This window comes from Bubalus bubalis, chromosome 10 (genome assembly GCF_019923935.1).
Source record: "Bubalus bubalis isolate 160015118507 breed Murrah chromosome 10, NDDB_SH_1, whole genome shotgun sequence".
Lineage (NCBI taxonomy): Eukaryota > Metazoa > Chordata > Mammalia > Artiodactyla > Bovidae > Bubalus > Bubalus bubalis.
In genome coordinates this window covers 19,535,901-19,548,675 of record NC_059166.1, presented here as the reverse complement: position 1 = coordinate 19,548,675, position 12,775 = coordinate 19,535,901, and the positions used below count along the sequence as shown (strand labels likewise).

General features: G+C 35.3%; 1 protein-coding gene across 8 annotated transcripts in view; it reads left to right on the top strand.

Moving 5' to 3' along the window:
• STXBP5 (syntaxin binding protein 5) overlaps positions 1 to 12,775 on the top strand; it is a 160,721-nt gene that overhangs the window by 56,068 nt on the left and 91,878 nt on the right. For all 8 annotated transcript variants that reach the window (XM_025294425.3, XM_025294423.3, XM_044924124.2 and 5 more), the window contains exons 7-8: positions 516 to 599; positions 4,864 to 4,987. In XM_025294425.3, the coding sequence (XP_025150210.1) occupies positions 516 to 599; positions 4,864 to 4,987 (208 nt within the window). The remainder of the gene's footprint in view (positions 1 to 515; positions 600 to 4,863; positions 4,988 to 12,775) is intronic.

The following is a 12,775-nucleotide window of genomic DNA, read 5'->3' as shown; positions in this document are numbered from 1 at the left end:
TAATGAATTCAGTTGTGGATACATTTGCTTTGAGGTTCTTGTGGAATAAATATGTGAACATGTGACCATTAGAATTATAAGTCTGAATCTCACAAGAGAGGTCTAGGCTAGATATAATTTGGAACTAATCAGTAGATGAATAAATGATATTGCCTGATAGTGTGTTAAATTAGAGAAGTTTGTAAACTTTAAAGCACATGTAAATTTTAATTTTTATTAGTAAGTTAATGAATGGAAATGTACATTCTGGACTTCAAAATGGTACTGTTTTCATTTTCAATGATCGGTTGTATGATGTATGTTGAAATCCTAATGATCAAAGGCGTATAAATATGCAATGCAGTATTCCCATATGTCATCCATGTGATTAGCGATTAGCAATGCAGATGTTTAATGATGCTATAATTTTGTAGCCAAAGCATATGAATGATAATAGTTATCTTTATTGTCAGCAAGTAAATGTTTCACATGACTAATGTCAATCCTAGGTAATGTGGCATTTTCTTTTATTACAGCTTTTGATTGGCTTTGAATCTGGAACAGTAGTGTTATGGGACCTCAAGTCAAAGAAAGCAGACTATAGATACACCTACGATGAGGTAATAACATTATTTTTGTCATTTCTCCACTTCACAATGGCTTCTCTAAGAACTTCTTTAATTAATGACTTTAGGCAATCTTTGTAGTTACTGTAACACACAAATTTTTGCATATGTATCATATAATATATTCACATAGCTCAAAAGACACAAAAATGATCTCTCCGGCTCCTGTCATTTGACCATCCAATTCCCTTACCTCATCCCAATGTTACTTTCTCATGTATTCTTCCAGAGGTATTTTCTGCATTTACAAGCAAATTAATAAATGTGTGCTAGCTTTTTATTTTATACAAATGATAGTGTACTGGAAATATTTATAGCTTGCTTGCTTTAGAATCCAAATAAAGATTATGATTAATAAAAAAAAGACTTTTATTGCCTTCAGATTTCCTATAAATTGGATGGTTTACTGAAACGACCAAATTTAGGTTCATTTTTTTGTTTTGTTTTTAGCAAGACTATTTCTTAGATGATGCTGATGCTCTTCTCCCAGATTGAGCAGCAGTGTCTGTGATATTAGCAGTCAGTTATGTTCAAGGCCTAAATCCATTACCACGTAGTTGTTGCAAAGTAGTGAAGTTCTAATTTTATGATTCCTTCTCTATCGATTATCTGGGATACTTCTGTAAAGAGAAGCTTCTCACCTGCTCTTTTGATTATATAGTTGTACAATTTGGATAGGAAAGGCAGGATAAATGCTTGTTTCTTTTATTTCAGTAAAAGGGGCTGTTCTCTAGCAACCTTAATGATAAGCAATTTGATTTTGTTTCCCATTTCACTATGTACTAAAAGATTTAAACATTATTTCATATGCCTCAGTACACTACAGTTATTAGCCTTATTGATTTTCAAATTGTCCCATCTTTCATCAGTGAATCTCTTCCATTTGTTTCCTGAGTCCTTTGATAATAGTCTTGGATAGCTTCCTTGCCATCTGTTAGAACAAAGCATACCTATTAAACTTGAATATTTCTGTCCCAAATTTAGAGTATCTTTTTCCGTGAAACTGGGTTCTTTCGGTGAGAAATCGTGTCTGGTGACCATAATTTGGTTACCAGGAGTGTTCATAATTTCTAATTCAGAGAATAGATCTAGGAAATGTGTGGGGTTTTTTTGTTTATTTTTAAGAAATGTCATGTGTTCATATTGATGCTCTCAGTCAAACAGATTACATTGAGTAACTATAGCAAAACTAGGAATACTTTGTAAATGTCTGCAGATTATCTTTATAAGCCTGACTGAAAGAGAAGTTTGTTTTCATAACTGTATACTTTTTTTTTGTATTTTAAAGCCTTTTAGTTAATAAATATTCTGTTGTTTACCAGTCAAGATCTTGAATTTATTTTAAAAGAGTATTTTTAATAAAGAGTTCTTGTCATTTCTCTGGAAGCTTTGGCCTGTAGAGCTGTTTCTTGTGTCAAAATGAAAACATATTGTAAGCATATTTGACTTTTTTATGTTTGCTTTTGTAATTTAAATAGTTACCTTGGCTTTAGCCACAATTGAATCACAGGGAATTTACCCTCTCAGTTTAAACAAACACACTGGGAAAATACATGTAAGAACAGTTTATAGAAATTAACAGATAGTATAGAACAGGGATTCCTTAGGGGATAAACGTGAGCTTTTCAATTGCATTAGCTTATGGTCTGGAGGTGCTTCCCTGGTGGCTCAGACGGTAAAGTGTCTGTCTACAATGCGGAAGACCCAGGATTGATCCCTGGGTCGGGAAGATCCTCTGGAGAAGGAAATGGCAATCCACTCCAGTACTATTGCCTGGAAAATCCCATGGACAGAGGAGCTTGGTAGGCTACAGTCCATGGGATCGCAAAGAGTTGGACACGACTGAGCGACTTCACTTCATGGTCTGGAGAGATTTTCCAGGTCTCAATCCATGAAGGAAGGTGGGCAAGGGGGAACCTACATTTAACCCAGCAGTCTCCCTAAATTGAGGAAACAGAGTTGGGAAATGGGGAAAGTTATCCATAACTTATAAAACAAGGTAACAGAATGTAGGGACCTGCCTTGTGAGAGAGTTTTAAAAATCCACAAGGAGCCCTTTACCTTAGTCTTAAGTTGAACTGAATAATGATTAGGGCACGAGTGTGAGGTTTAGAATAGCTACATTGGAAAGGAGTAGGTAAAGCAATTCTCATAGCACACACAGGGCTAAGAATAGGTCACATTCCCAACAGAACAGAGAATGCTTGTAATGGTCAGGCCTGCATCAGAAGAATACTCACCAAGGTATTGCCTTGTCGTTGGGATAGACTAGCCCTGCATTAAAAACTGGCTTAGCTAGCCTAACAGAGCTTAAGCAAGCCTGTTTCCAGGCTGTTTCCAAGTAGTATTTTTAACTACATACCAGAGGAAAAGGTGAAAAGTATTTAAAAGAGTATAATTGGGCTTCCCTCGTGGCTCAGTGGTAAAGAATCTGCCTACCAATACAGGAGACACAGGTTTGGTCCCTATCTGGGAAGATTCACACATGAGTGAAGCAATTAAGCCCTTGCCCCACAACTTCTGAGCTTGTGCTCTAAATCCTGGGAGCTGCAACCACTGAAAGCTGCACACCCTAGGAGCTCATGCTCTGCCACAAGAGAAGCCACTGCAATGAGAAGGCTGCGCACTGCAACTAGAGAAAAGCCTGCACAGCAACAAAGACCCAGCACAACCAAAAATAAATAATTTTTTTAAGCTAATGTCATGATTTATGAGACTGTTGTCCTATAATGAAACATTTGCTAAAAAGTAAGAGTATAATTTATATATACCTACATATCTGCCATTCTGGTATTCTTCATTCTTTTGAGTAGATCCAGATTTCCATCTCATATCATTTACCTTCTGCATGAAGGACTGCTTGTAACATGTTTTATAGTGAAAATCTGCAAATGATCTATTCTTTGAGTTCTTTATGTGTGTAAATGTGTTTATTTTACCTTTGTTTTTGAGAAGATATTTGTGATGGATATAATCCTACGTTGACAGTTTTTTCTTTCAGAACTGTAAAGGTATTACTCAACTGTGTTCTTGCATTGTTTCTAAGGAAATATCTGCTGTCATCTTTATCTCTGCTTTTCTATATTTAATGTGTTCCCCTCCCTGTCCCCATCCTCTGGTTGCTTTTAAGGATTTCTTATCACTAAAGTTCCAGTTTTAAGCAATTGAAATATGTACTTTTATGTAGTTTTCTTCAAGTTTCTTTTGCTTTGAGTTCACTGAATTTCTAAGATATGCATGTATTCTAGAAGTTTATAGAGTTTGAAGTTTTCATCAGATTTGGGAAATTTTGGGTCATTATTTCTTCCAATATATTTTCTGTCCATAGGCTCCCTTCTGAGGCTCCTATGACACACATATTAGTCTTCTTGAAGTTGTACCACAGTTTACTGATGTTCTGCTTATTCTTTGCCCATCTTCCACATTGAACAGTTTCTGCTGCTGTGTGTCTTCAAGTTAATCAAGCTTTCTTTCTGCTGTATCAAATCTGTTGGCAGACCCATTTGGAAACAATTTTTCATCTTAGACATTTTCATCTCTAGAAATCCACCTGTGTTTTTGAAGGCCTGCGTGTCTTTCCTCAACATTTTCATGTTTTCACTTACCTTTTAGAGCATGTGGAGTCTGTTTAAAATATTTGTTTTAATATCCTTGTCTGCTAGTTCTCCCATCAGTATCATTTCTGAGTCTGTTTCTATTGACTACATTTTCTTCTCATTTTGCATCGTATTTCCTGGTTTCTTTGCATGCCTTATAGATTTTTGTCACCTGTCTTGAAGTTCAATATGAGGTATTATCAGTCAATCTTAATTCTAAATCTGCATTCTTGTCTCCTAGAATTTTAGTTAATTTATAAAAATTTTTCTGAACAGTCAATGCAACTAGTTTTTCCAGTGGGATATTGGTTATAATTACTTGGTAATTTATGTTTAGTTATTGTTTATTCTAAGAAACTATAAGAATGCATTTTGTTTTCTTAAACTTGTCAATAATACATAATCACTATTATATTATTATCATGCTCCCTTAAGGAGTAAATAAAATTTTGAAAGTTAAAAGAGTGTTAGAACCAAATTAAATCTCATTTTTTTGGCAGGACAATTAAGTTATGGGAATTTAATATTAACATATGGACTTCAGCTTGGGAAATAAGAAAAAGGTTAATATGAAAAATTAATTCCAGTTTCAATTATGAATAACTTGGTGTTTAAATAAGTTTTTGTTTTTAAAGGTGGAATTCTTTACCCCTCTTTTATAGGCTATCCACTCTGTTGCTTGGCATCATGAAGGAAAACAATTTATTTGCAGTCATTCGGATGGCACCTTGACTATATGGAATGTGAGATCCCCTGCAAAGCCTGTGCAGACCATAACTCCACATGGTAAGAATGGATCCCTTTTAAACACTACCTAAATTGGGATGGACAGAAAACTGTTTCGAGTTCGCATTTGGGTTTGTTTGTTTTTGATGACAAGGATGGGTTCTATTTTGAATTTTAAATTTTAATTTAATTTAAAATTTCTATATTTACACATATAGAAATAATTTGTAGCAACTGAGTAAATGAAATCTCAAATAACTATATTTGCAGTTGAGATTGCAAATTTGAGCTTTCAGAAAATGAAAGTTACAAAATATTCTGAGTAATTTTTCTCCAGTAGTCCAGAAAGTTGATAATTTTGTGAGTGATGTAGGACTTATTTTGAACTTTTGTCATCTTAATATTATCAACTGCAGGTTGCTAGTCTACGTATAATATGTATTGAAACACTTGGCACCCTATAGAAGGCAATTTTTACCTTAAAGTATTGTCTTCATAAACCCCCAAATGACCCCAAGTTTGATTCACTAGGAACACTCATGCTGCTGCTGCTGCTAAGTCGCTTCAGTCGTGTCCGACTCTGTGCGACCCCAGAGACAGCAGCCCACCAGGCTCCCTGTCCCTGGGATTCTCCAGGCAAGAACACTGGAGAGGGTTGCCATTTCCTTCTCCAATGCATGAAAGTGAAAAGTGAAAGGGAAGTCGCTCAGTCATGTCCGACTCGTAGCAACCCCATGGACTGCAGCCTACCAGGCTCCTCCATCCATGGGATTTTCCAGGCAAGAGTACTGGAGTGGGGTGCCATTGCCTTCTCCGAGGAACACTTGTAGGACTCAGCAAAAGGATGCAAAGTGAAATCAGCAAAGGGAAAAGGCACAAGGGTTGGAGTCTAGAGGAAGCCAGGCTCAAGCTTCCAGCAGCCTTCTTCCAGTGGAGCCACACAGGATATGCTTGTTTCTACTTGCAATGAGTTATTACCACATGTGTCCTGTACTAGGACAGCTCACCTGCACCCGATGCCCAGGGTTCGTATTGATGTCAATCTATACGTACCCTCTGCTTTAGTTAGCTGGAGAAGGTGATGGCACCCCACTCCAGTGCTCTTGCCTGGAAAACCCCGTGGACGGAGGAGCCTGGTAGGCTGCAGTCCATGGGGTCGCGAAGAGTCAGACACAACTGAGCGACTTCACTTTCACTTTTCACTTTCATGCATTGGAGAAGGAAATGGCAACCCACTCCAGTGTTCTTGCCTGGAGAATCCCAGGGACGGCGGAGCATGGTGGGCTGCCGTCTGTGGGGTCGCACAGAGTCGGACACAATTGAAGAGACTTAGCAGCAGCAGCAGCTTTAGTTAGCATGTACCAAAATTTCAGATGTTTAGAAGAAAAACAGAGATTGGTCGTAAACCATATTGTTTGTACAAGTAGTACAGACATCGTGTGCCACCCTTTTCAGTCTGGGAATGGTGGAAGCTGTCTTGAAAGTCAGGTTACCAGTTGTTAACCAAGAGAGCTAATCCTGCAAGCTGCCATTTCTAGGGATGATGATCTCAAGCTGGTGTGTTAATGCTTAGTCTACAAGTAATGTATATAAAACCTCCATGAAAGTTTTATTAGGGTGGCTTACTTGGTGGATCAGATGATAAAGAATCTGCCCTGCAATGTGGGAGACCCATGTTTGATTGATCCCTGAGTCTGGAAGATCCCCTGGAGAAGGGAATGGATACTCCAGTATTCTTGCCTGGAGAATCCCATGGACTGAGGAGCCTGGCGGGATACAGTTCATGGGTTTGCAAAGAGTGGGATACAACTGAGTAACTAACAGTTTCACTTTTTATGAATAGATTATGAAGGACTTTGAATTCTGGATGAGGCCTGGAAATTTGCATTCCTTTATTAATCTGCATTCTCACAATTCTACGCTAAGTAATTCTTAATCAGCAAATTTAGGGAAATGAAAGGAACTGTTGTTTATTTGCAATAGCAAATTAGTAGCATACGAAAGAGTATTTTTATAGTTGTATTTCATTGTTCACTTTAAAATATGACTGCCCATTTTCTTTAAAAATTGGTACATCCTGAATTATTGCAATGTAAAAAATAAAGTCAAATTAAAAATTTACTTTGTCTGTCATAGTATGAGTTTTTAGACTTGCTTGTTTCCTGGTAAAAATAACAGTTCTTTTAGCCACATATTGTAATATATTTTACCACTGTTTTTTGGTTGCAGTCAGAGACTCTTCTGGAAAAGCACTTATTTTAAATTCGCTACAGTTCTGTTTATGTGTGCCTCCAGAAGATAGCCCTTTTCATAATAGGTTCCAATTTTCCCTAATATATTTTTGTTCTTCCTTCTCGTAGTGCCTACGTCCCTAATCTTTGTGGTGTTCCTGAGTATTTCATACATTTTAGAATCTCCTATCCGCACTGGAATCTAGGAATTCAGAAAACCAAAAAAGTTGAAGATTAGAAACCTTTAATTTCAAACCCAGAAGGAAGTATAAATAATATTGAAGTTAGTAGAAATATGTATATTGGTTTTAAAGTTTTAAGTTTATCTAAAATTTCATCTTTTTTTGTAAGTATAGTTCAAAGAGGTTTTTTTAACCAGTTGAGAGTAAGTTGTCAGCATATTGCTTAATCACCCCCAAATAGTTCAGTATTAGTCTCTTACAGAGACATTCTCCTATATCACCAGGTTTTGCCTTTTGTCGAAAGGGTCTATATGCAGATTAGATTTAGTTACCATGTTTCCTCAGTCTCTTTCAAACTAGAACTCTTCATGAGCCTTTACTTGACTTTCCTAACAGATAAATTTTGAATGTTGCAGGTCAGTTATTTTATAGAATGTGCTTCCATTTCGTTTTGTCTGATGTTGTTTTCATGATTAGATTCATGTTGCACATTTTCAGCAGGACCATCCCAAAAGGATTGCTGTCTTCTTTTAACAGCCTCAAGTGGAGCTTGTGTTTGATTTGTCATGGTGATGTCTCATACCCTGATTCCTTGATTAAGCTTCTGTCTACTAGGTCTCTCCATTATAGCGTTAATAATTTTTTGATTTGTTATTGTAATCAATAAGTGTTTTGATTTGAAGGAAATAGTTGAGACTTTATAAACATACTCTTCCTCATCAAAATTTATACCCCTGGTTTTAGCATCTGTTGATGTTTCTTTGAAGGATTACTTATTACCATAATGCTTGCCAAATGGTGATTTTTCTATTTTAATCTTGATTCTCTTTTAATACTAAAAACGTAAATTCTTGAGAGCAGGCTTTTAGAAGTAGCATAATTAGATTTCTTCAGAATTTGTAGTATCTTAGTAAAAAAGGCAACCATACATACACATATTTGTGGTATGTAGTTTTTAGTATACTAAATATCTACTTTGATGGATTAAAATTTAGGGATTTTTTTCATTACTGTCTGTGTTGTGGGCTCTTGCTCTTCCTTTCCTACAGGAAGGAAGGAAGGATTTATGGTAAATAATGGATTTTTTTCATATCTAAATCCATGTAATGTAATGGTTAAGTATCCTATTCTTAAAAACATTTATAAACATTACCTTGGTAATTGATTGGAACTGATTGTACTTTTATTCATTCAACAAATATTGGTTCTACCATGAGATAAGCACCATTCTATACCTTGGATCAAGTAAGCAAAATTTAAGTAAAAGTACTTGAAAATTATGACATGCTATATACATATGTGATTATAATAAATGTAAATTTGGATATCTTATTTACTTGGTAGGATAGCACAAAATATACTTAGATAGGTTTTCCCCAAAATATATTTTATAATACTAATGTTTCCTATGTTAATGAGTTATTTGGTGAAAAAGCATGTTATGATCAAAGAAGTTCTAGAAATGCTGAAATAAAGTTGAACATTTTCTTCACTGAAAGACGTCTTAGTTTTCAATGTACACTATGAATTTCTAAAGGGAAAATATGTATAAGCATACATACATATATACAATTGATTCTTGAAAAGAGCAGACGGGTTAGGGGCACTCATTGCTGCATGTTAGAAAATCTGCACATAACATTAAGTCAGCCCCCAGTATCTGTGGATACAAATCTGTGGATTCAACCAACCACAGACTGTGTAGTCATCTAGTATTTACTACTGAAAAACTGTTGCCCTTAAAGTGAACCCACGCAGCTCAAACTCCTGTTGTCCAGGGGTCAACAGGATATTAATTATTTGTGCCAGTTTATATGTTTTATGTGGCTTTTCCTAAATTCACTTGACTTTAGCATCTTTTATTCACAGAACATCTTACAGTACTCTAGTGTTCCTCAAAATAGCACTTTGAGAAATGATGGCCTGGTGCTTGAACTATAATTGAATTATAGGTTCCATATTCAGTTTGCCCTCAAATGGAATCATCCATTGCCAAAGTTGTTAGATAGTAGATTCTTATGAGGGTCGTGACAGTTATCTAGACAATGATGATAAAATGGCCAGTAAAGGAAAATAATTTGAATTCACTTAAGATAATTTCCTGATATAATGTTGGATAATTTTATGTGTATCAAGATGGTTGACAGTCATATTTTTTCAGAAATTTTCTATTTGGGTGTCTGAAATTAATCAACTGGTGATTTTTTGACTAAAATAAAAAATGATACTTCCCTTTAATATAGTTTTTATGATTATCAAAGAACACTTTCCCAGTAATCAGACAATCTGGTATGTAATTCTAGCTTTGCTATTTGTGAAGTACTTTGTAGAAATAATTACTGTTTTCTTGGACTTAGTTTCATCATATGTAAAATGGAAGGATTGAATGGGTGATTTTTAAGGTATAAGTTTTTCGGTTATGTGGAAATTAAAGAACCAGGATTAGAGAACTTTTATTAAGGGTTGCTAAAGGGAAAAATAAATTCATACTTCACATAAATAAAAGTGGATTTATAGTATTTTAAGGATGTGACATATTAAAATTATATTAATCTACTTTTAAGATTTACTTGAAGCCTAAAACACTCAGTGAATCATAAATCCATACTGCAATTCTTTAATGTATTACTAGTTCATTACAAAAGTTTTTTCCCTAGTTTTTCTATTTGGAAGAACTTACCAGACTCCACAGAATATACGCAAATAAGGCTTTTGTTTAAAGGCAAAGGATACTAAGCAGCAAGAGAAAAAGAATGTGTGTAAGCATTCTAAGAGATATCCCATATGAGTCTCCCACTCTGCACTTTTGCTCACAAGGACTATACTGAGTCACCAGCTCCAGCCCCCAAACTCTGGCTTCTGAGAAACTCTCAGAGTGATCCTTTAAATGAACAAGCCGGTATTGCCAGTTAGGCCAGTTGCCGGCCATCCAAAACTACTACTCTGAGAGTCACCAAGGGGAGTTTGGGGAGTTTTGGATCTTGAAGAAATACATCATAAATCCCACTACTCTTGGCCATGAACCAAAAACCAGATATCCCACTGGTCATCGGTCCAGCTATAAATCAGCTCTCTCCACACTCATCAAGGAAAGAACACCTTCCCCATTTCAGACTAATGTTATTAACAATGTGATTCTCCAATTTAATCATCTTATTTTCTAGAGCATCATTGTTCAATAGAAATATGAGATCTGCATGTGTAATCTTAAATTTACTATTAACCATATTAATAACAGTAAAAAAGTAAAATTAAGTTTAGTAACAAATATGATTTACCCCAAATATGCAAAATATTACTACTTTGGTGTGTAATCAGCATATAGAATCGAAGTATTTTGCATTCTTTCTCTGTACTCTTTGAAATCTAGTGTATATTACAGCACATCTTAACGTGGAGTAGCTACATTTCAAGGGCTCAATAGCCATGTGTGAGTGGTGGCTGTCATACTACGTAGCCCACTCTTGAGTGAGCCCATAGCTGCTGTGTAGCAACAAATGTGTTCTACATTCTAAGTGGCATTCTACTTCCCCAATTAGAAACTAGGGAAGCACTTGTTTTTTGACAGTGATCCTCATTTATTTGTTAATGCATCTCATTCATTCATTCATTTATTCTTTCAATAGATATTTATTGAGCACCTCCTCAGTACCGGAGATTAAATACTAGAAATATATTGCTCTTGGAGAACTCATAGTCCAGTGAGTGAAAATGATGTATAAACTAAACTACATACGATGAGTGCTGATAAAGGCCTGCATAGTATGATGTAGAAACAGAATTAATGAGTATGTTTTAGGTGAAGGCTATAGGAAGATTTCACAAATTCAGGCTGGATGAACTTGGTCTTAAAGGATCAGTGGGGAGTTATAAGAACAGAACAAGGTTATTTTAGTCAAAAGGTACAAAGACATAATCAAAAGCAGGGTATTTTTGGAAAACCACTAGTTTAATATGACCAGTATTTAAAATTCCTTTGAGCGAGTAGCCAGAAACTAATAACTGCATACAGAGGCAAAAATATACATCATAGTATGCTAAAGAGTTTGGACTTCATGAAGGGAGACCTAGGAAATGATTTCACAGTGAGAAGCATAAAATTTATATTTGGAAATACTGCTTTGATGATAGTGCGTCAGATGAGCCAGGAGTAGAAAAGAGAAACCAATTAGGATGCTAATGTCAACAATAAATAAGGAGGACTTCAAATATGATTATAAATAGAAAAAAGTGGACATGAATAAAATTCTGGAGTTAGAATCAACAGGACTTTGTGTCTGAGTAGTTTTAGGGATGTGAGAAATAGGGAAGACATAAGAGACATGAAGAAATCACATGTTACATGGAGGTTTGTATGATTTATTAAGTCAAGTTTTATATTTAACGAGATCTTTTCAGTGATTTATTAAAGTAGTTCACAGGTAGTTGAAAGGGTAAGTACAAGTTTTTCTACTGAGGTGACTTAGCAGTTAAGAAGTCAGATGACAGTTAGTGGTGAAATCCAGTGATCCTCTAAATGTCCTTTAGTTATATGAGCTTTGTAAAATCTTAGCTAGTGCCTTATTACTTGATTTGACTTAGAAAATGGTTAGTCTAGGATTATCAGTTCAGTTGTTCAGTCGTGTCCGACTCTTTGCAATCCTGTGGACTGCAGCACACCAGGCTTCCCTGTCCATCACCAGCTCCTGGAGCTTGCTCAAACTCATGTCCATCAAGTGGGTGATGCTATCCAACTATCTCATCCTCTGTCGTCCCCTTCTCCTCCTGCCTTCAATCTTTCCCAGCATCAGGATTATAGATGAATAATCTAGAACATGAGCAACAATCAGTGACATAATTTTAAAAATCTGAGTTTAAAAAAAAAGATCCGAGTATGCAAATCAAAAGGACTCACTAATTTCCAAGCAAGATTAATGAAGAAAAATCACTATAAAAACAGCAGCGTTTTTACTTTACAAAGATAATGAAACTACTCAACATCCATGCAGGGGGTGGACAGAAAGTATATAAAGAATTAAAAATCATGTATACCTGTGGTGGATTCATTTTGATATTTGGCAAAACTAATACAATTATGTAAAGTTTAAAAATAAAATTAAAAAAAAATTAAAAATCAGACTGGCTTTACATTTTATTGTAAGTATAAATATTGGACACAATAAAGCAGTAACAAAAGACTATATTGAGCAAGACAAAAGTCAAGAATTTCGTACCTGGCTAGGTTTTATGCAAGATATATAAGCTCAAAATTAAGAAGGCTCACTAATTATTCCACCCAATGCCTGCTCTTTTTCAAGATTGTTCCAGCCACTGAAAGATTGGTGGTGAATATTGAAATAGATTAAATTGAGTGATATCTGAATAATTGTTTTGCTTCATAAAATAAAATGCATGCAAAGTAATTTTTTAATGTAAAAATTTTACCTATAATCTCA